General features: G+C 35.8%; 2 protein-coding genes and 2 long non-coding RNA genes across 5 annotated transcripts; 3 read left to right on the forward strand and 1 right to left on the reverse strand.

The window, feature by feature from the left end:
• Nucleotides 1-903: 903 nt before the first annotated feature.
• LOC109242411 lies at nt 904-9,933 on the forward strand. Of its 2 annotated transcripts, none has more exons than XR_002070396.1 (6): nt 904-4,150; nt 5,046-5,383; nt 5,506-5,712; nt 5,875-6,014; nt 6,133-6,349; nt 6,469-9,933. It is a non-coding gene; the product is annotated as an uncharacterized LOC109242411 (long non-coding RNA). The 2 variants fall into 2 exon arrangements; XR_002070397.1 differs by having other exon boundaries at nt 6,156-6,349.
• On the reverse strand, nt 9,882-11,626 carry LOC109242409. Its single transcript, XM_019409274.1, has 4 exons — nt 11,526-11,626; nt 10,571-11,440; nt 10,296-10,468; nt 9,882-10,185 (listed from the first exon to the last, which is right to left on the reverse strand). Exons 2-4 carry the CDS (start codon nt 11,375-11,377, stop codon nt 10,074-10,076), a joined length of 1,092 nt encoding a protein of 363 aa, XP_019264819.1. The 5' UTR covers nt 11,378-11,440; nt 11,526-11,626; the 3' UTR covers nt 9,882-10,073.
• LOC109242410 lies at nt 10,129-20,740 on the forward strand. Its single transcript, XM_019409275.1, has 2 exons — nt 10,129-10,210; nt 20,400-20,740. The coding sequence occupies exons 1-2, from the start codon at nt 10,176-10,178 to the stop codon at nt 20,725-20,727; spliced, it is 363 nt and encodes a 120-aa protein (XP_019264820.1). The 5' UTR covers nt 10,129-10,175; the 3' UTR covers nt 20,728-20,740.
• On the forward strand, nt 11,807-12,174 carry LOC109242413. Its single transcript, XR_002070398.1, has 2 exons — nt 11,807-11,897; nt 12,038-12,174. It is a non-coding gene; the product is annotated as an uncharacterized LOC109242413 (long non-coding RNA).
• Nucleotides 20,741-24,468: the final 3,728 nt, after the last annotated feature.

The raw sequence follows: 24,468 nt of genomic DNA on the forward strand, positions 1-24,468 counted from the left end.
GCATAATTTCGATGTGTTTCTTTTCTGTTTTATTTTCTTAGTTTGTTATATATATCTCTCTCTTTTCTATTTGGTTCACCGGAGGGGCTCACTCCATATATACTCTAGTTGTTTTCTTACACATTTAAGTGAGGAGGTATATAATGGGCACCGCAGAGTCAAAATCAAGCAAAAGTTATATGTATGTTTCCAATATTTCATCACCATTATAATAATTCTTGACCACAAAAGTTATATCGATAAAGGCAAAGAGAGTCAGCATCAAGAGATTGCAAGAATTACACCTCGCATCATAGCCAGCTGAAAAGTTTCACAGTGGATATTCGTATATTCTAGTTCTAGTTCAAGATTTAAGAGAAGTTAGTGACGTTTGCTTTAAAATAAGCTGACAGTTTTTTGGAAGAAAATATAAAGAAATTCAACATAAAATTGAAGAGGGTTATCTGGAAAAGTATTCAGCTCTTGCTCTTTTGTGAAACAAAAGATACATATAAGCGTTTGGACAATGTTTGAGTTGAAACTAAAACAGAAATAATATTTGAAACTAAAAAATGTGAAAAAGTGGTGTTTGAACATAAAACTTTTTAAAAAAAGTTTACCAAAGTTAAAAATATGTAACATTTACTTGAAATACTCATTCAAAATATTACTTGAAGTTAAATAGCAATCTTCAAACTAACATGTGATAATTCTCGTCAAAATACTATTAATACATTAAAATTACTGACTTGGCATTCTGATCCATGACATGTTCACACGGTAAATATTAGTGGTGTATATGTCAAATCGAATATTTAATTTTATAATTAATTATTAATATAAGAATACATAGGATTAAGTGATACAATGTATATGAAAGATAATAATTTGCACTCATTTGATTACTGAAAACATAAACGTTTTTATCATGGTCACGCTCCATAAATCTATTCAATCCTCCTCTATTGAACAGCCAAATTGTTACAATCTTCTTTCAACTTCTCAAATATTTGAAATTCTATAGTTTCAAATACGCTTACAATTTTAATTTCACATGCTACTAATGTTTTAAAAAAAGAAATATCAACCCAATGTCCAAACAAATAATGCTGTGCGCGTTTAATCGGACAATGGTTTTCGAATCAAGCATGGGAAACCTTTGGCGCCTTTATCACAGTGGAAGAAAACTTCTTCACCAACGTATTTGCCAACAATTCAAACATTCTTCTCCATTCCTAAAATTACTATCAACTTCAAGATTTGACTCACAGAAAAATATAGACTATTTTCAAGCTTCACAGAAGCTGAAAACTCTATATCCAACTATATTTCCTACACAAAGCTCCTTTCACAGCCTTCCCAAACAAAGTCTTTGGACGCAGGTCTTCAAATCCAAGCATTTGATTATCAAATGATAGTAAACATAAGAACCACTTAATTACTTTTTATTTAAAATGTGGTACTTTTGACTATGCATGGAAACTGATCGATGAAAGTGCTGAACCAGATTTGGTGTCTTGGATCTGGATATACCCAGAATGGTTTTGGTAAAGATGCTATCTGGGGTTTCTTCAAAATGCAATTTTGGGTCTTAAATGTAATGAATTCACTTTTCCTCGTGTTCTTAAGGCATGTTCTTTTGAGAAGGAATTTCTGTTAGGAAAGCAGCTTCACGGTGGGGTGACAGGGTTTCAGTCTGATGTTTTCGTCGCGAATACTTTGGTTGTTATGTATGCAAAATGTGGTGAGTTTTTTCATTCTAGGTTGTCGTTCGAGGAAATTCCGGAAAGAAATGTTATTTCTTGGTATGCTTTGTTTTCTTGTTACACACAAACTGCTTTTTTCAGTGAGGCAATGTGTATGTTTCATGACATGATTGATAGTGAAGTTATGCCTGGTGAGTATAGTTTATCCAACACACTAAATGCTTGTACTGGTTTAGGAGATATTGTTCAAGGAAAGAAAATTCTTGGATTTTGGTAAAGCTTGGTTATGATTCTGATCCTTTCTCGTCTAATGCCACTTGTCGACATGTATGCCAAAGGGGGAGATCTTAAGGATGCAATTACAGTTTTTGAGGGAAATGCGGTGCCGACATTGTTTCATGGAATGCTTTTATAGTTTTTTTTTTTTTCCGTCATGAATGTCACCAGCAGGCTTTAGACACGTTGAATCAGATGAGGAGGTTTGGAATTTTCCCTAATGTGTTCACTTTATCAAGTGCTCTCAAGGCTTGTGCTGCATTGGAGCTTCCAGAATATGGTAAAGGATACATTCTCTTTTGATAAAGAAAGATATCATATTGGATCCATTCGTAAGTGTTGGTCTTATTGATATGTATTGCAAGCGTGATTTGACCAAGGATGCGAGTTTGATCTATGATCTGATGCCCGAGAAGGATTTAATTGCATTGAATGCTATGATCTCTGGTTACTCACAGATTGAGGAAGACAATGAATGTCTAGACCTTTTTGTTCAGATGTACAACCAAGGAATTAGATCTGACCAGAGAAGTTTACTTGCCATCCTCAACTCTGCTGCTGGCTTGCAGGCTGCTAATGTGAAACAAGTACATGTACTTTCTATGAAGTCAGGATTTCAGTGTTGACACATTTGTCATAAACAGTCTTGTTGATTCTTATGGAACATGTAGCCTGCTGGATGATGCAACTAAAACTTTTGACGAGTGCCCTATACGGGATTTGCCATCTTTTACCTCTCTTATAACCGCTTATGCTCTATATGGCCAAGGTGAAGATGCTATGAAACTCAACCTGAAGTTGCAAGATAGGGGACTCAAGCCAGACTCATTTGTTTGTAGTTCTCTCCTAAATGCATGTGCAAATCTATCAGCATATGAATATTGGAAACAAATACATGCTCATTTATTGAAATAGGAGTGCAGGCACCTTATGTCAAGCGGTGTCACATGACACCGCTTTGTCAAAAATTTTCGTCAATATGTATATATAGATAATAAGAAAAATACAAATATTTGATATAAATATAAAAAATGACACGGCATATCGTTGTAGTGATTTATGTTCACTTTTTCAAATGTTGACACCGCTTACAAAAATTCTTGCGTTTGCCACTGTATTGAAATATGGGTTCATGTCAGACGTATTTGCTGGTAACTCCCTAGTGAACATGTATGCCAAATGTGGAAGTATAGAGGATGCTAACCGTGCTTTCACTAAGGTTCCTAAGAAAGGTATTGTTTCATGGTCATGGACATGCAAAAGAGGTGCTTCATTTATTTGGCGAGATGCTGAATGATGGCGTATCTCCCTATCACATAACATTGGTTAGTGTCCTTTGTGCACGTAACCATGCTGGCTTAGTTGCAGAAGCCAAGAAGTATTTTGACACAATGATAGATTCATTTGAGATTGAACCAACTTAAGAGAATTATGCCTGCATGATCGATGTCCTTGGCCGGGCAGGAAAACTAGATGACGCTATTAATCTCATAAATAAGATGCCTTTTGAAGCTAATGTATCTGTCTGGGGTGCTCTTCTGGGTGCTGCAAGAATCCATAAGAGTTAAGAGGTAGGAATATGTGCTGCTGAGATGCTTTTTAATCTTGAGTCAGAGAAAGTTGGCACTCATGTTCTTGTAACAAACATTTATGCATCAGTTGGGTTGTGGGAAAATGTTGCAAAAGTAAGAAGACAGATGAAAGACAATAGAGTGAAAAAGGAACCTGGGATGAGTTGGATGAGGTCAAAGATAGTGTTTATACGTTTATAGTGGGAGACAGAAGCCATTCTAGGATTGGGACAGTTAATGACTAAAGCTGGTTATGTTCCAATCGTAGAGATTGATTTCCATGATGTGGAAAAGAGAGAAAAAGAAATTCTTCTCTCCTACCATAGTGAGAAACTAGCTGTTGCATTTGGGCTGATTGTAACACCTCCTGGTGCTCCTATTAGAGTGAAGAAGAACCTCCGGATATGTTTGGACTGCCATACAGCTTTCAAGTTCATTTGTAAAATTGTCTCTAAAGAGATCATTATTAGAGTATTAACCTATTCCACCATTTTAAGGACGTTTCTTGTTCATGTGGTGATTATTGGTAGCACTTGAAGGATTAACTCTTTCATTTGGCTAGAAGATCCTGCCACTGAGCAAGTTTATACTTTCTAATTCGCCTGGAGCTGATAAGAGGTTGGTTGAAACCTTTGGACCAAAAAACTTGTTTCTTGTTTCCTGTTTCCCTTATCCTCCCTTTAACAGCTTCTGCGTACGTTCAACTTGTCCCTGTAACTTATGGAATATTTGGCTTTTGGGAAATGTCCTGCTAACTGTGTCACTAATTATCTGAATACCTTTTCTCAGTAATATGAACACCTCGCCCTTACTTAATATTTTGATGAGGCATATCTCAATTCCTTATTGGCACAAAAATTTACTATATCTTGTGATGATAGCGACAATAACCTGACGAATCATGGTTATCTTGTAAACTGTCCTCCTAGAACAGTCTAACAGTAACTCTCTTATATAATTTTTTTTTGAAAAAATACAAAAATAGTTACAATTTTAATGCTAAAATCTTGTGCAGATTCAGTTTCCTTTTTGATATATCTATTGCAAAAATACCAGAGTGCATAGATATGTGTCATATGTGTGTTTATGTAATGCAGAAAGAGACATTCATAATTTTGCATTTATCGCTACTGCTCAACATATGTTCATATTGGGAAATGGTAACTCAATATGATAAAGGTAAAGAAGCATGTCTTGAAATGTAAAGTCTAACTGTTTCAGATAAGTAATCTGTAATTCTGTATCAGTAGTTGCATTTGGCTTTGTGAAATTGCATCTTATTTTTTATTATCCTTGTCTAACCTGATGTGCAATGTTTTCCTCTTGCTTCCGCTTAAGAAAATAAAATAAAAATTGATGCACAAGTTACATGATATTTAAATTTGCAAAGGATGTGCTTGCGAAATTCCATTGTCTGTGTTAGATATGGATGAATTGAAGTTATATGATGGGTTCCATGAATGTATAGAACTTACTGAAAAAGGATGATTGTTTTTGTTTCTTTCTTTGGTAGGCTGATGCTGCAGGTCTCCACAATCTCCAGTATCAAAATCAATAACTAGTTCAACAGTTAGATGCCAGAAACACAAGTTGCATGATCTTGAAGGCAAAAGGATAGAATTATGGGACAGTGAAGCTTCTTATGATTACTTCTTGGTTACATTAAATCGGCTCTGGAATCAGCTAACTTCTTTACTCATCTTAATAGTGTGGTGTCTGAATGGCCTAAAAAACCTAACTTGTGATTTGCGTCGTTTGATGGTCCTCTAAGTGATCTGATTCTTCTTGGAGCACGCAGTGTGGCAGATCAATTTGCTTTGCAAAGCTGGGATCATCTGGATTATTCTCGAGGTTGGTTGTTAGAAGAATATGTGAATTTGGGTTTTATGTATTATCCTGAAACTTCAATGTAGAAAAGATAAGCTCTTGTGCATTGTTGTGAGAAAAATTTATTGATTTCTAAAATCATTTAGGTTCAATTCTATGATGTCCCACGGAGGAGATATTCCTGTGTAGGCTGTAGAAAACCAATGTTTGGCAGTTCCAATGCCAAATCTATTGTGAATATCAGAGAAGCTCATGATCTGTGTCAATCTTTATCTTGGAAGATGCTATTGATGCTCAGCGAACTAAAACAGAATTTTTTTCTCTTGTTTTGGAAGGACAGACATCAGCACAAGGTAGTAACCTGGAAAGACCTTGATGTGGTCCTACTTTTCTACTCTTTATTCTGTGATTACTTTGCAAGTTTTAGTTGTCGTCGGGATTTATTTTTTACTATGTACAGATGTGGTGCTTGAATCAGGTCAAAACTGATTATTGGCCATCATTTAAATTTTCAGATGCTATCATTCTTTTAAGGAAGGTCGATGCTACGATGAAAGAGGAGTTCTTCATTTCAAACACAAAGAATAGGCTGATGCAATTGGAGTTTGTCGTCAAAGCCATTCACTGCTTCAATCTGAGTTAAAATGCCTTGAAGGTATTTGCTACATTTCTTTTTTCATGCACGAACACAATTTTTTGAGGTGTACGTATATGAGAGCTCTAAAGTACAATCAGTATTCTGACTTATAGTCAACATTGATATCAAATTGTAGAGACAGTACTTCTGTGGCTGTAGGAATTGGTATATGATGTTTATCTTCAACCATGTATGATGGCATGGAATTGAAAGCTAAGAGCTCCAAATAGAAAACCCGTATCATCAGTTACCGTCCAGCCAACTTATACAAAGAGCTGTGCCTGCTACAGAGTGGCAACCTGCTTCTGAGTCAAACTCAATGTCCCAGGCAGATGAAGGTTTATGTCAAGAAGGTAAGATGAATGCATATTCGCAATCAATGTCGCTACATCTTTGAGTTACTGCATCCTAGCTTCTAGCTCATTATATTACCGAGTTTAGCTAGGATTTGACTCTATATACTTTTCTCCAGGGGAAACAAAATCTGTCTACCTGAGCAATTTGCCGTCCACTGTACTAGTCTAGATTCTTTGCTAGAGTTTAAGAACTTCGGTAAGAATAAGCAGGATGGAGTATTCTTGAAAAAGCGCAAAGTAGTTTTTTTCCGGTTGTCAATATTATATGCTTCAATTGTCTTACATGCTCTAATATTTTGATTGCAATTGATGGGCAGGATATCAGCATTTGCTATATCTTTGTTGAGCTTGAATACCTCCAAGGTGTCCAAAATGCAATTAAGATATGAACTTTGAAAATTTGAAATCATGATTCATGTTGTGTGTTTTCGTGGAGGATTTTGAGTTGCATTTCTAGTTATTGGTAAAAGCTGCTCTTATTTTTTCCTTTACCTTCTGTCCTGTATGATTCTCAGCAGATTGTTCACTCATTCTTAATGTTGGCTAGCTTGTAGCATTAAATCGCATTCGTAAGTTCTGCGTTTGAAATATTTCTGATCACATAGATCAATGATCTTGTATTAAATGGTTGTGGAACTTGCTATCAGTAGATAAATTGTTTTCTGAAACAATATGATGCAGTTAGTTGTCTTGAGTAATAGTTGTAATTGGAAGGTGTACTTCCATGAATTATTGCCACAATCTCATATTCAGACATTACTTTGTTATCTCATCCCTTGTATACCTAGTATATGATGCTTTCTCTTCCCTGTTCTTAGACATTACCCGTACAGTTGGCTGGAAGGCAAGTCTACATTGAGGAAAGTAGATCAATCAGCAGTAGTGTTTCTCGTGGAGGTAGTCTGTACCTTAAAATTAATTTCAATTTCACAAGGTGAGAAGTGCTAATCTTGTACTTTTGAATATTTATCAATTATACTTTGAAGCTTCATTTGCTTGTATTTGTGGTCCATACAAAAGTGGCAGTTACAAATATCCACGGTAATGGCTCTCTGCTTCATTTAATTCAACATGATTAAGATATTTGCTTCGTGTTCTGAATTTGCTCTTTTGTGTGAAACTGAAAGTATAGGTCCTAGCCAGACTTCTTCTTATATTTTAAAGTATAAAACTTTAAATCTCTGTTATGTCGTGGTCTTTTACTTCTCACCAATTAAATTGAGAAACAAGCCAATGCACAAACTCTGCCTTTAATTTTTCTTAGGGTGAATAAATGAACTACTAATATTGGAGCCAGATAATTTCGTAGAATTTAGAATTTGAGTTTTTGTGCTTTCCTTGAAGTATACCAAACATGTGAAGATGTTCCAAAAGGACAAGTGTATAAATAACTTGGAATGAGGGGAGCTTAATCACTAATTTAGTAACCTAAAATTTATTGACAGATTGCAATGACCTTGTAATATCAATATCGATTTTATTTACTTCAATAGCATAGTCCTTGGCATTGCCTGAAGCTTGAATCTGTGAACTTTTGTTTGTTCTAAGGCATGAGCTTAGTGTGTGAAATCTGTTATTTATATATCAACGAAATCTGTTACCATTTCAAAAAAAAAAAAAAAAAAGATCTTAGCATGTGAAACCAGGGAATTTTAGAAAGATTTCTTGAGATGAGGTGGTTCAGGTGATGATGAGACTCTAAATTAGATGTCTGTGGAATTGTTTCCTAGATACATACGTGTCAGTTAGTTATTCTCCTTCTACCATAGAGGGCCATAAATTCTTTTTTGGGCAACTAAGTTGGGAGAGTCAATACTCTTGTCAAATAAGCAGAAGAGAGGGGGGCCTGCTGTACTTATATCTCTTTATGCTTTTCTTAGAGATTTGTTCAATCTTTTGCTTGCTTGAGTAGTTCTTTGGTTGAACCAATTACCATTATCCTTGTATGCGGGATATAATATCTTGGTCATGACTTTTAATCTCCATGTTCTTTAGTTAGCCTGTGTACGGAGATTTCCTGTTTCATTTGGATTGATATGACAGTACTTCAACTCCCAAATATGTTTGTTTGGTTATCAACTAACTGGGGGTACTGTAGACTTCCCATTTTATTGGCTTGCGAGTTTTTTTTATTGTATAAAAGGGAAATCTTATTAAGATACTAAGTACCAGTACAAGGCTTGATCTTTCTAGGGTACATGGTCCTTTTAAGATCACTTTCAAAGTTAAGCTTCAAAAACAGGAGGTACAACATAAAATAAAATAAAATTCATTGAGTTGCATCTTCCTTTCTTCCTTCCTTAGCTACGCAGTCTGCAGTCTGCTACCTTGTTTGCTTCTTTGTAAATATGTCATACCTGAAATCCTCCTAGCCTAGATAGTAGGAACCTGCACCCATCAATCAGATTAGTATAACTAGTATTACCTTCTTTTATCATGTCAATCACTTATCTGGAGTCAAGTTTCAGTTTGTAACCGATGGAAGTGATGCCTTAATGCTATTTCTGGACCTTCTCTTAGAGCTCTTATTTCTTCATGGTTATTTGTTGTGTAGGGGATAGATTTGGAGTATCCCAAAAGCCAGCTACCATTACTGTTTCTGAATACACCACTCAAACCCCCTCTGCCTTAGAAGCCCCGTCAATATTAAGTTTAATCCAACCTATGTCTGGAGGTTGCCACCTTATTTGTTTTAAGATGTAGTCCTTAGAGTTATTATTTCCTATTAAGGCTCAAAAAAAGTCAAAGGCTCTTGATAAAATGTGGCTTGTGATGTATTGTTGGTGGGTGCAAATTCTAATTTTATTACTTTTTTCACCCTTCGACATGTGTTTGCTGGATTTATGAAGAATTCAACCTTATCAAAGAAAAAGAAGAAGAGAATATTTCAATGATTACGAGCAGAGCACCATCAAAGAATATTTTAGTAACTGCACTATCTGCTGCTTTAATTATGCATGTTTTGACCCTCTCTTTGTCAACATATTCTTCCACAACTGCCTTGATCAGTTAGGCAAAGAGGCAAAGGAGGATGTTCCAGGATAGGAATTTTCAGAGGGGAAGCAATCAAGGCAATGGTTTTCGGGGCACATGATATATAAGAGTATAACTAAGCAACCTGAAAAACAAAATTTTGGCAGAGGATGATGAGGAATGAAGTGTTCTCTCTTTCTGATGGTATAGTCTTCTCACGAAAGGAATTAGATATATCTCAGTGTTCTCTTTTCCTTTTTTTTTTGGGCATCCAGAAATATATTTTTGCTCTTTCTCCTATAGTCACAGTTAATGCTAATTTCTCCTACAATGATGGTACTACAATCCAAGATGAAATAATGTTATTTTGATTGTTCAATGCAGCTTGTCAGAATGTCTTGAGCAAAGCTAAATGGTATGGTGGTGACATCAAGCGGCTTCCTCATAATCCATGTCCCCAATTCTCCTGATTGTAATATGGTATTAAACATGTAAGCTTTGCAAGCAATGAAAATCACGAGGAAATTGTCAATATAAACGCTTAGCACAATTGGAGTTTGACAAGTGCTTCTGTTTCACCATTCACAGGGCTAGTCAGTCAACCACGACAGCAGAAGAAATACAGAAGTCCTGTGCATCAGTTTTATTACTACCTTAGAGGCTAAATTACAGGTTCTTTCTAATTGCTCACTAAGCTTCAGCTAAAACTGCTGTTAAATATTTGAATGAATAATGATTTTCTTTCAATTCAAGCCGTTATAGAGGCTGTAGCTACGGTATGCAGCATTCGTGGTGCTTGTATATCATCATTCTCATCTTCTATCTCCCAGAGGAAATTAGCATAAGCTGCATGTATGTGGCTGTCAACACATCAAAGATGAAGAGGTCAGTTCTTGAAATAAATAACAACTTGTTCTTGAATTGTATTTCTATAATAAAGCTTATTCTCAGTAGTGTATGAGAAGCGAACCTGTCACTAGAGGCAGCTTGAACTGCTCTTTCAAAATAGCTCGTGGCTCTATCTTCATCACGGTGAAGCTCCCATATTAGTTTAGCGTACTGTGAAAGAATTTCACCATCACTTGGATCTGCTAAAATAGCTCTTGAGTAGTATTCCTCTGCCCCTTTAAGATCTTTCTTTGTCTGCTCCAACATGAAAGAAGATAATTAGCAAAAGCATAGGTAGCTATTCTGGACTCCTAAGATCGACAACAGTAGCTTAATTAAGGAAGCATAAAGACTCACTTGGTATAAAAAGTTGGCATAATTCCTCAAGAATAGAGAATTGCCAGGATTCTCTTCCAACATCCTCTTGTAATACTCTTCTATGCGGAGCCCCTGGCTGTCGCCACCACCTTCCCTATCAAAGGCTACTGGCCGATAACCGCCTCCTCCTCCTCCGTTGCCCCAGCCTCCATAGGGGCCACCATCATCAAAACAACCAATATCAGCAATCCCAATTCCTCTTGCTAGGTACATTTCTTCTCTGCCTTCAACAAATTCTAACTTTGAATTTTGACTCACATAACTCATTTCCTCTTTTACACCAATAGTTCCCAAACTGTACTGCTTACTAATGTAACCAAAGTCATCATCTTCATCTTCCTCATCATAGCTGTCGTCGTCCGAATGAAACTCCCTTGAATTGTGAATGTTGAAAGATGGAATGGTTTCCAAGAATGCTTTGTGGGGTTTACGTACAAGCGTCTTCGGTAGTTTTGAGAGGCTAAATTCATCAACTTCTTCAGTTGAGGCTTTTGCCAATACTTCCAAGTTCCCTTCAGATTGAGCTCTTCTAATACCATGAGATGTTAATTGTCTGCCATTGCTAAGCTCAGAAACTGAAGGAGAGATGGGAGAGTTAGAAGGGTATAAAATCTTGGTGTAATTCTGATATCCACCATGGTTACATGAGAGTGTGGTGTAACTATGGTGAATGGAATTGGGTGTGTGATTAGGGGCTAAATCAGAGTGCTGGTGGTGGTGGTGATTGCTGGGACTTTCTGAGAGTAAAGATCTAAGAAGTGGTGTCGATGAACTCCTTAACATCATTTTACTTTTCTTGTTTGAGTGTAAAACAAAGATTCAATCTCTATTTATGTGATTTTAAAGTTCCTGTAGAGAAGAGAAAAGATTTTAGGCATAAACTGACAAACACCAGAAGGAAAAATCAATAGCAGAAGCACAAAGAGAGATTTACCTAAAATGAGTATTCTTGAAAATCTTCTGGACCAATAATCTTGCTGGTAAAGGAATGCCCCTTGTATAGAAAGAAAAGATTTTGACATAATAAATTGAAGATATTACAGTAGTGTTGGAATTGAAGAAAAAAAGGAGTGGTGGAGAATGAAAGTTTCCAGCTAGCTTGCAAAAATATCAGATTTTGCTCAATTATTATTTTAGCTGGAAAAGGTCAAGAGTGGTTGCTTTTTCACATGTGTGTTTTGGGTGATATGCTCCGTTGGTTACCAAAGAAAACAAATTTGATTTTGGGATTCATCTACAGCTTGGAATAACAAAAAATGAAGAGTTGTCCACTTGTTTTCTTGGGTAGGACTAAGAAGGTAACAAGGTAAGAATGTAGTCTGACATTTTAGCATTTGAATATCCTGGCATTTAGCACGTTTTTCACCTATTTCACGTTACGCGTTCTACTGCTTAATTGATTAGTATGTTACTAACATATATAATCATATACAAATTCTGCTGCAGGAGTTTCTACAACAATTATTCACACGATTTGGCTCCAAATCTCAATTTTCAAATGTAATTTGAGAATATTGTTTTCGAAAACTGATTTTGTTGATACCTATGAAAGCTAGGGAGAAAGTGCCACCCTTGCTTTTTTCCCCTTCTTCTTCTTCTCTTTATATTATTTTTTTGGGAGGGTTGGGTTTGGGGGTGGGGGGTGGGGGTGTCGCGGAAAGGGAGAAGTATAATCTTTTCAATTTAGAAGATCTTACACCACAAGCGAATTCTATTTTTCAGTTAAAAATCTCTGTAACTTTGGATTTTAAATAATAATCTTAGTTGATATTTATGGGACATTTGAGACTCTAAAAAGGGTTTAAAATCCTCAATGTTTACAATTCCAAAAATTTAAGATTCCGTATGGATATGTTAGTGTAAGATTTTAAAAAGTGTTAGCGTAAAATAAGCTCACATTGCCAATTAATGCTTTTGTAAATGCTGTAATTAAGGAGAACTACATGAATATATAAACTTAGACATCAAAGTTCCTAGAGAGAGAAACTCCAACATCTTTCTAAAAAAACTCTAAACTTCCAAAAAACTTTTCTCACATCCCTCCACCAAGTATGGACGCTGATACAGAGATGATTTTGATTCCACCCAAACCGCCGGACATTATCAACGATTGTACTGCCCGATTGCCTAGTAATCTACAAACCTCTTTTAAAGATAAATTAATTAGGGGAAGGGAAGGGTTGGATATCATCACTGATTTCACCACACTCATAGTCAACTCTGTCGATATCACTTCCTCAATGATACCCCTTGAATCAACCTTTGAAGAAAAGAAAATTTCTCTTTCACAAGAGGATTAAAATCGGATGTACATGCCCTGGAAACTCTCCATCATTATTAAGTTACAAGGGAAAAGAATATTCCACCAAATCCTCAAGAAAAAAGTCCAGGAGCTTTGGAAAGTGTCTGAAAATTTTTCCCTAATAGACTTAGGTTCAGATTACTACATAGCTAAATTTCAAAATCAAGAAAGCATGATCTCAGTTTTACAAAATGGTCTGTGGTTCATCTTTGGCCATTTTCTCTCATGTCAAAGGTGGGAACCAAATTTCGTAGCATCTAGCGCCAAACAAATCCACACAGCTGTTTGGACCCGTCTACCAAATTTACCTACTGAGTTTTATGATGGGATCATTCTTCAAAAAATTGGGAACTCGATTGGTAGACTTCTTAAAATAGATGCTTGTACCTCATCTACCCTAAGAGATCGTTATGCTCGTCTCTGTGTGGAATTACCTATGGACAAATCAGTTGCAAAATCTCAAATTGAAAAATACAAGCAACTAATTGAATATGAAGGAGAAAAAATATTATGCAAGAGCTGTGGACTATTAGGGCACACAATACACATTGCCCTATGGCTGGAATACCATCAGTCCAAGCAAAAAGTAATAAGGAGGAGACAGTAGATTAACATCAGGAGAAAGAAAGGAATGAAGAAGGCGGGCACACAGTGTCTTTTCAGAAACCAAAAAGAATGCAAAAAATCACAAAGGAAGACAAAGAGAACTCTGCAGATGCAGGTATAGATGTAAAAATCTTTAATGCTGCGACAGATAAGTACATTCACACTCAAAAGCTGAAATTTGTCCATAAGGATAATTCTTCATTGTCTTCAATACAGTATGATTCTCGATTGGCAAAATCCACCAATACAAGTATGGGAAACAAGTTAGATAACATGGATCAAGAAAACCGTTTCTTTACTTTGAGTGAGGAGCACACTGTTTCAGAAAACCACTCCCCTCAAAATAACTTATTATTAAAAAACAAAAATAATGTTAACATGCATGCTTATCTAGAAAACCTAGAAAAGACAAAACTGGTTAATAACCTTATTAACCCTAATGATCCTACTATTCACACGCCTAACCAATTGAATGCAGAAAACCTATCAAAAACAAATGAATTAACCCCCTCATCGTGTGATACTACTACACTAAACTACCCCCTAGACAAGATAATTCCAATAACCCCCAAAACCCATTCGTAAAAGACAAAACCAACTCCCTAATTAATTCACACTTGTCCACTATTGCGCTGGACGGTGAACAAATGGAAGCATGCATGGGATATGTGGCCAAATCTCCCCATGCAAAATCTTCAAAATCTTCAAATAAATCCTACACGCTAAACCCCCAAATTGCATGCATGTAGATGCAATCATTCCCCATTCTACAACTCCTACCAATTTAAACACTACTAACATCCTCAGGAATGCCAAGAATCACATTAACCAACCGAAAGAGATATCAGTTGATCCAAATCCCTCGCAACCATCCCCCCTTGAACATGGAAAACCTTCCTCCTCTTCCTCAACAACTCCCAAACAACCCCATTATCTAAGTCCAACCACCACTGCCCCAGGATCACCACCCCCTATCTTGGATAGAGTTAGGGCTAATGGGGAGGGGTCTCATGTTTAATGCAACAATCAATGTTCAGGAGAGTGTAATTTTAATTCAAAATCCTCGCTACCTAGCACAACTAGTATCCGAAGGTCTTCATCTTGCCATGAACAACTATTTGAATCATGTATGGGTAAACAATATCCTTCAACCTCTAGCTCATCTCTTAAACCCAAACTTAGTGCAAGAAATGAGAGGTCAATGGAACCTACCCCATCACGTCCCAATACTACCACAAAACCTAGGTCTAGATCTCCCATTCTTCCCACTAGAAGCCCTAACAGCCCTGAACCCAATCCTAATGCAATTGGAGGCTCCACAACCACCACAACATCCCCCACCTCCAAACATGCAAATGAACATGGAAAATATCAACCCAAATCCTCCAATTATTCCAAACATGGGAAACCCAGTGGAAGAAGAAATGAACGATCCGATAGACTTGATTGGAGAATCAGTGGTGGAATTGGGAAGCCTAAACGAAGTAAAGGTCTTCTTGTTCAAAGAAGCTCAAGAGAAGAGGCATATTCTCAGTTGTCCACCGAATCTCTACAAGTGTGCAATGGACATACGCCCACCTCAGGATCCAACGGTAGGCAACAGAGCAATGATCTTAGTCCCATCTGTGAGGAGAGGCTCACATCTGTCCATGGAGAATGGACACAACTCAAGCCGAACTGCTAATATGTCTAGCCCTATAAACTTTATTATATGGAATATTAGAGGTGGGAATAATGAGGACTTTAGAAGAAATTTTAGGGATCTTATGGTAACCCATAGGCCATGCATGGTTGCATTACTGGAAACTAGAATGCATGCTCATGGCTCTCTTATGAATGACTTTGGGTTCTCGGAGTTGATTGAGGTGCCTGCTGAGGGCCAAGCTGGTGGTATGGTTGTTCTTTGGGATCATACCAAAGTGAACGTGCATAACCTTGTTCGTCGTAACCATGAAATCCATGCAACTATTGAGGTATGACCTACTAACTTTAGCTGGCTTTTTTCATCTATCTACGCTAGTACAAATCCTGTTATTAGAGATAAAATGTGGGAAAACATTAAAAATATTGCGGATAATCACAATGGTCCCTGGTTAGTTGGTGGTGATTTTAATGATGTCTTTACTACTAATGAAAAACTAGGGGGAAGATCTATAAACCGAAGGCGTGTCCTTAAGCTTTGGTCTTACTTAAACTATTGTAATCTCTTAAACCTAGGGTTCAAGGGTAGCAAATATACATGGTCAAATCGTAGATTTGCAAATAACAAGCTTATTATGGAATGGTGTTGCGGCCAAACGCACACGCAAGTATACGCGGTCGTCAAGTAATAAAGTGACTAAAAGTCGGATGTCGAACCCACGAGGACTTGTGATTAACTATTAACTAAATTAGACTATCCTAACTATCTAAACAAGAATTAAAACTAGAAGTATTTGATTCTAAACTAATTAAAATAAATAAAAAAAAATAATAAACTTTGAACGGAGGAAGAGCGGATTTTTATGTTATCAATATGATGAAAACGATCTAGGGTTATGGGCTATCTAACATTCTTATTGTATTCTTCAATTGAATTGACTAACTAATTTATCTAGTTTAATGGTTAACAAGGTTAATATTGCTCATAAGAATCTGTCGAGTTCTCACTCGCCTATTCAAGCTAACGTAACGCCTATATGTCTTTGGAGTTAGAACTAACAAGGATGCATTTATAGTTCCTGTAATCAACCAAGCAAGGCAATTAGGTATATGTCTATCCTAACCGCGAATCCGTACCCCGATGCCTAGGTTCAAGAACTTGCTCTATTCAATCCTATATGCAATCTAGGATTCCCACTTTCGAGTTCAATTCTAGATTCGTAGATAGTATTCAATTGGTGATCAAGCAATCAAATAATTAAGTGCAGGATTGAATAAATAAACTAATATGATAAACTAAGAAATCAAAATCAGTATCCGAATAACAATAGTCATGAAAGAACCACAACCTTAGAACGTGAAGTTTAGCTCCACATAGACATGGTAGCCAAACAACAGATCATACGAAGAAACATAAAATTATAAAGTTTGGTGGAAGAAAGATGAAACCGGGCCTCCACGGCGGCTCCTTGTTCTCCCTAGGTTGAATTCCTTTCAAAAAGTGTGTTCGATCACCTAAAAAAGGTGTTTTTGTCCTATATATTGCGTACAAAAGTCGTGGGCCAAAGTTCTCCTATTCCTAATTCGAATCAGCTTCAGGGATTGATGCTGGGGTAGATGCTTCGCATCCACCTCGTCCTCCACTTCTCAGCTTCGCATGCTAGGGTGGATGCGAACATCCACCCTTTGTTCCTCCATCTCAGCTTTGCCTAGGTGCGGATGCTATGGGGATGCTATGGGCCGACTTCACTGCTAAGGGTGCACCAAGTAACCTTCTTTCCAAGGTTGGATGCGACGCATCCACCCTCTTCTCCTCTAGTTGGAGCACCTTTTCTTCATATTTTTGCACTCCAAACACCCTAAATCATCACACACAACTCCATTAGTCATAAAACCAATAACTAAAGCATGTTGGGCATTTTTAACACCAAAAAGCACCAAAAAGCGGTTAAAACATGAGTGAAGTAATATCAAAACGTATAGAAATATGCCCAACATCAATAGGCTTGATAAGTTATTTAGTAATGATCTATGGATTCAAAAATTTCCTAATGCTTCCATAATCCACCTCCCCAAAACCCATTCGGATCATAATTCTTTACTTATCAACCTCACTCCAAAACAGTGTGCCCCCTATCCTAAGTCTTTTAGACTTCCTTTTTGGTGTAAACATCCCCAATTTCATAGTGTGGTAGAAAATTCTTGGGGAAATAATACCTTCGTAGAGGCCACTGCCATCTTCAGAAATAATGTCACCACTTGGAAAAATAACACTTTTGGTGACATCTTTAAAAATGAAAGAAGAATCCTAGCTAGACTTAATGGTATCCAAAACTCGATTAACTATTATACTAGTCCTTTCCTTCAAACACTAGAAAACACTTTAAGACTTGAATATAGTAACCTCTTAAAACTAGAAGAAGACTACTGGAAGCTTCGTTCAAGAATTCTCTGGTTAAATGAGGGAGATGCTAATACTAAGTTTTACCAAATAATGGCCACCAATAGAAAAAGAAAAAACAAAATTGCTTTCTTCAAAAATGACCAAGACAGATGGATTAGTGATCCTGATGAGATTATTGTCCATACTAGTGAGTATTTCAAAACAGTTTATACTACTTCTCAAACATCTAGTGATTGGGATAGCATTAGAAATGACCCTCAATCATTTACTAGTATAGACCTAACCTTTCTAGACAACCCCATCACAAATTCTGAAATAATGAAAGCTTGCTTTTCTTTTAAACCCTTCAAAGCACCTAGACCAGATGAGCTCCACCCTTTTTTTTCCAAAAATACTGAAAAATTATAGGCAACTCAGTTACCAGCCTTTGCAGGGAAGCTTTCAATAGTGGAACTATTCCTGAAGGTATTAATGATACTTTCCTTTGTCTAATTCCTAAAATCCGTAATGCAAATAATTTAAAAAACTTTAGGCCCATTGGCCTCTGCAATACTATATACAAAATTATCACTAAAGTAATTAGCAACCGTCTAAAATCTTTCCTAGATAATCTTATTAGTCCCTATCAAGCTAGCTTCCTTAAAAATAGGAAAGCCTGTGACAATGCGATTATTATTCAAGAATTGATCTTAAAAATGAATAGGTATTATGGTAGACATCATAATATGATTTTAAAAATAGATCTAGAAAAAGCGTTTGATCATCTGGAATGGTCTTTTATCTACAGAGCCCTAATCTTCTTTAAATTCCCTCTTAAAATGATTAAGCTTATTATGAATTGTATAACAACCACCAGAATAGCCATCTTGGTGAATGGTTCTAGAACTGGTTACTTTATGACTAGTAGGGACATAAGACAAGGGTCATCCTATTTCCCCATACATATTCATTCTTTGCATGGAAATGCTTTCCACCTTAATTAACCATAAGGTAGATTTAGGTGTCTGGAGCCCAATTACGATCGGTAAAAATAACCACCAACTGTCCCACCTTTTCTACGCAGATGATCTTACTCTAATGTCCAAGATTAATGATAAATTCATAAGATCCATTAAGCAGTGCTTAGAGCAGTTTTGCAACTTGTCTGGTCAGTCAATCAACAAATCTAAGTCAAAAATTATTATTTCAAAACACTGTCCCAAACATATTGGTACCAATTTAGCAAATACTTTCAATATAAATATTAGTAATCCGTTTGGAAAATACTTAGGTTTTTCAATTACTAATACGAAGCCTAGAGCAAAAGATTTTCAATTAGTTCTCGATAATATGCTTGCTAGACTAAGAACTTGGAAATCTAACTGCCTAAATATGGCAGGTAGAACTGTGCTGGCCACCTCTTGCCTTAATTCCCTCCCTAGCCATATTATGCATTACACTTTGTTGCCTAGCAAAATCCTTAGTACAATTGATAAGATTCAAAGAAACTTTATTTGGGGATCTAATGCAACCTCAAAAAAACTCTATCTTATTAACTGGGATACTATTACTAGACACAAGAAAGAGGGTGGGCTAGGAATTCATAAAGCAAAGAGTAAAAATTTAGCAAGCCTAGCAAATCTCTCTTGGAGACTTCTTACCAACACTTGCTCTCCTTGGGCAAAATTAATCATACAACTTCATGGTTATAGGAAAACCGCTATTAATTCCTCCTTCATATGGAACGGTATCTTGAAAGGGTTGGAAATTTGTAATAAGGGCATTGCATGGATCCCTCATAAGTCCTCAACCCTTAGTGTTTGGAATAGTCGTTGGATTCACAACACTCCTCCTCTTCGCCAGTGTATTTCTGGCCCCCAAGCAGATAACTTGCTTACTATAAAAGATATTTGGAGTAATAAGAAATGGGATCTTTCAAATATCTCCATTGGTCTTGAAGCTACCATAATTAACAAAATAAAGGCTATAACTCATAATGCCAGCAATTGTGACACGCCTACTTGGTCGCTTAATACCAATGGGCTATTTACTACCAAATCTTGCTATATCCTAATTGAAAACCACCCTATTAATGAAATAGACTTTATGTGAATTTGGAACCTAAAGTGCCCTAATAAACTAAAGTTCTTACTTTGAAAATGTCTTCACAATAGACTGCCTACTAGAAGCCATTTAAATTATATTGGTATTAACATCGATCCAGTGTGCTCTTACTGTAAATCCGAGAAGGAAACTATTAATCACGTCTATTTAGACTGCCTAGCGGTAAGGGATTTATGGCTTCAACTCGGATTGGACATGAGCAGTAGGAATTTTTGTAATAATTGGGTAACTAATCTTAGAGACCATAATATACCATTTGAGAATAGTATTATCACATGGACTGATATTTTTCCTTTCATTATATGGTCTATTTGGACTAATAGGAATAATAATCTCTTTATCAATACCACAAATAAGTCGGCTCTCCATCATGCCCTTAACCAAGCGGTGCAATACAAGCTTCTCACACAAAATGAAGTAATAACTCATAAACTTATCCCTATCACCGTTAACTGGATTAAGCCTCCAGCAAACACTATTAAGCATAATACTGATGGTTCATTTATGGAACAAGTTCTCTATGTGGCTTTGGTGTATTTTCAGAGATAGTAGGGGTCACTGGATAGTTGGCTTCTATGGGGCCTCTCCAGGCTTATCACCCCTACAGGCAGAGCTATTGGCTTTAAAAATAGGCCTCCAAATAGCAAAAGAGCAAGGCTTAACCAATTTAGAAGTGGAACGGACTCTACTGATGCCATTAATTGTTTGGAAAATGGAATAACTATTTTTAATAACATCATCTTTGAGTGCAGGTTGTCAATGAACCAGGTGAAGGTTCAGGGAATCCACCACATTTTCAGGGAAGCCAACAAGCTGGCACATATGATGGCTAGGAGAGCACTGTGTGACAACAAAGGCAGGGATCTTACTATTCTCTACTACCCCCCACATTTTGCAGGTAACGTCTTAAGATCGGACAGTGAAGACACTACTCATCTTATTGAAAATATTAGGAAAGATGTTTGTTCAAGACTAGCTTATTTTGGGAACAAAAATATCCTTCGAGACATGTTATATAATAGCCAAGTAGTAAGTGGCCCACCGGGCAATTATGGATGTATGAACCCTACTATTATGTGATATCTAAATAAGATCCTTGTTATCAAAAAAAAAAAATATAAACTTAGACATCGTAGACGAGAATCATTATTATATACATCATATTAGTTTGATAACCTGACTTGTAAATCGTGATTGTATAAATCCTATTAGTTTGATGACCTGAATTATAATTATCTTGTATTAGTTTTTTCTTTTTATCTTATCATAATTTTAGCAATATATATATATATATATATATAAATTGATAAAAATTGATTATATATTTAGTAAAGTGACTTTCCTAATCAATTTTCTTTAGTTCAGTACAAAGTCAAGCATGTCGAGTCATGGAGCAAGTTCGTAAATAGTTTTAGTGGACGCTTTTAATTGTTTAAATAATTAGGTGAAATGAAAAATGCCAAATATCCTTGTTACAAAAGGTAAAATTGAGTGATCTTTTAAGTTACTATAAAATTACTTTAATAACCAATTTTCATTAGTTCAGAACCTTCTGAGGAATCAACTCTTTTTATCGGGCAAGTTTTACCGCATATATGATACTTATCAAATAACCAAATTTTTGAGTACCTGAATATAATCCAATATATAGACGATATCTAGAAGGATAAAGCTCCATTATTTCCTTCTGATCCTTGTGTATATCCCAAAGGCTCTGGACTGACTACTCTCTCAGCAGATGACGTCGCATTATTTTACCAATTTCTATTTTGTAACTTAATGTTTATATCCCTTCTTTAATTGGAAGAATTTTGTGACAATATGGACACGACTGATCAGCAGCACGTGTGTGGTGGGGTTTTTCTTCACAATGGAAAGAAGGGGAAGTGCACGATTAGTCATTATTTATTTATTTTTAAGTCACTGTTTAAAATATATTTAATATTCAGCCAGTAATTTAATAAAGTTTTACCTACAGGATGAAAATACTCCTGTGCTAGACTTATAATAAGTCAAGCTTCGCTCTATAAACCTTCGTTCGTCAACCTACGCTCAGTTTTGTCCCAATCTCCATCAACCTGCTTTCTCCTCCTATTTCACCTTAAAATCACAGAAGATTATCCACAAAAATAGTAAGTTCTAATCAATTTTTTAGTTTTAAATCAATTGTGTGCATAAACTTCCAGATATCTCTATATGCTTTTTTGTGTTTGGGTGGTTTTCCCCTTAACAGTATGTATTCGATTTTTTTTGTTGTAATAATATCTATTCCAAATTTGTTTTTGGTATTAGTACTTGCTAATTTGATGATAGAACAAACTTAGAACTTGAATATGTAATATTAATTTCAAAGTGTGTCCTGAATTAGCACCTTCAATTGATGAAGTTTAGGATATCGTGTTCATGAGTGTTGTGTAAATATTAAGTTCAAAGTATGTCCTGGATTAGCAGCTTCTATTGATAAACTTTAGGACATCGGATCTCTAACTTCATGACTGCTGTGTAAATATTAAGGACAAAGTGTCCTGAATTTACACCTTCTATTGATAAACTTTAGGACATCTTGTCCTTAATTTTATCTGTGCAGTGTAAATATTTAAGGACAAAGTGTCCTGAGTTTGCACCTTCTATTGATAACTTTAGGACATCATGTCCTTAACTTCATGTGTGTTATGTAAATATTAAGGACAAAGTGTCCTGTATTTGCACCTTCTATTGATAAACTTCAGGACATCCTGTCCTCAACTTCATGTGTGCCGTGTAATTATTAATGACAAAGTGTCCTGAATTTGCACCTTCTATTGATAAACTTTAGGACATTATGTCCTTAACTTCATGTGTGTAGTGTAAATATTAAGGACAAAGTGTCCTGGATTCCACTTTTCTTGACTTGCAGGATGGATACAATATGTATTGTTGTTGCTTTCAACGGAAAATGGACCCCAGACTATAAGTATATGGATCATCAAACAAAGCTTGTTCTTGTACCTGAGGCAATTCGATTTGAAGATTTCGTCAATCAGGTCTTTGAAGTTATTGAATTGGATAGAAACAAGTTTGAAGCAATGATATGATTTGATATCAACCAATGAAAAGGCAAGGGAATGCTTGTAACCAAAGATGAAGATCTTCGAACATGTATAGAGTTGCTGAAAAGTCATTCACTCTTCAAGTGTTGTCGTTTCGTTGTTGATGTTTCGGAAAGAGTTTTTGGCTCTGCAAGCACCTTTGAACAAGTCAACATAGAAACTCAACAAGACAAACAAGACAAATGTGAACATATAATAAAAGTAGATATGGTCGAACCTGAACCAATAATTGAAGAAGTACTTCAAACATTCAATTCTATTCGTATAGAAGGACAAAGTATTACAGAGATTGACAACCAACGAGCTCTAGGTATACAAGTCTTAGAGAGTGCACCTGTAATTGAAGAAGTTGCAGAAAAATCATCTACTCAACTAACTAGATGAAGGTAAAAGTTGAAACAAAAAGAATCCCCATCTACAATATTGAGAGAAAATGCTTCTTTGGATGAAATAAAAGTGGGATCAATATTTGACAATAAGAAGAGTATAATTAACTGCTTTTCCAATATAGCAATTAAGGGACATTTTGAATTCAAAGTTGTTAGATCAAGTTCAACAAGGTATTCTTTGAAATAAAATGATGAAAAGTGTGGGTGGCGTGTGTGCGTTTTTAGGATTAAAGATTCAACACTATTCAAGATAGTAAAGATTGAGAAAAATCATGACTGTTCAGTTAACACTATGAAAGTTGATCAAAGGCATGCAACTTCAAAGTTGATAAGTGGTCACATTATTGACAATCTTCGAGACCCAAGGTTTGAAGTTACACCAGCCTTTGTCATGGCCAAAATGCAAAATTTTCATGGACTAGACATTGGGTATCACGCATGGACTTAAACAAAAGAACATATGATTGTTTTTTGTTTCAATTTGATGAATTACCATGTATACATGCGATTGCAATTATTGATAAGAGAAGCATCAAGAAGTCCAATTTTTGCTCGGAGTGGTACTTAAAGAAATCTTGGCTGAAAACATATGAAAGACAATATATTCTATAGGACACACAAATTCTTGGATTGTACCAGAAAGTTTTAAGACAAATTATTAAATCTCTAGATTTCAAGGTTCTGCCAGGTAGAAGGCAGAAGAAAAGGCATATTCCAGCTAGGGGTGTCAATGGATATTTAAATACTGACTAAACCGACTGAATTGTACCGCACCAAACCAATTTTTAGGTTTCTTTTAAAAAATTCATAGGTTTTTATATGAATCTATAACTGTACCGATAATTATGGTAGGTTTTTTATTTTATAAAAATAAATTAAAAAAATACCGAACCGTACCGAATAAATTTACATATAGAAAATATATTTATATACTTCTAAGTTTAAAAATAATAAAGCATTAGATTTTTTTGGCGGCCTTGGAATTATGAAAACGGTTACAAGCCAACAAGTAATTAAACTCAAAATACTAATTCCTAAAACCTATTATGCTACTTCTACTTAAACTGAGTTATTTCCAGCATCTTCATTAGCAAGACACAAAGTATTCTAGCGATTATGAGTAGCAAACTACAATGCATTGAATATGTTTTCTTTCATATAATTTAGAATTATCTTTTTGAATATTTAATCTTCTATAGATTTTTTCTTGAGTCCCAGCTTGGTTAACATATTTCTACTCATGTGATTTATATATTTTTTGTCTTTACTTGGTTTCTTTTACGTTGCTGTAGAATAGTTGATGGATCTATACTCTGGTCATCTTTCATATTTTTTTAATTCGT

Source organism: Nicotiana attenuata, unplaced genomic scaffold (assembly GCF_001879085.1).
Source record: "Nicotiana attenuata strain UT unplaced genomic scaffold, NIATTr2, whole genome shotgun sequence".
Taxonomy (NCBI): Eukaryota; Viridiplantae; Streptophyta; class Magnoliopsida; order Solanales; family Solanaceae; genus Nicotiana; species Nicotiana attenuata.

Bases quoted from the DNA above. Each gene is read 5' to 3' on its own strand.
- LOC109242409 (XM_019409274.1), bottom strand. From the start codon at position 11,377: ATGATGTTAAGGAGTTCATCGACACCACTTCTTAGATCTTTACTCTCA. The intron at 10,469-10,570 runs GTGAGTCTTTAT...ATGTTGGAGCAG, and splicing joins ATGCCAACTTTTTATACCAA to ACAAAGAAAGATCTTAAAGG. The intron at 10,186-10,295 runs GTTCGCTTCTCA...ATGTGTTGACAG, and splicing joins CAAGCTGCCTCTAGTGACAG to CCACATACATGCAGCTTATG.
- LOC109242410 (XM_019409275.1), top strand. From the start codon at position 10,176: ATGTATGTGGCTGTCAACACATCAAAGATGAAGAG. The intron at 10,211-20,399 runs GTCAGTTCTTGA...CTTTGAGTGCAG, and splicing joins AACACATCAAAGATGAAGAG to GTTGTCAATGAACCAGGTGA.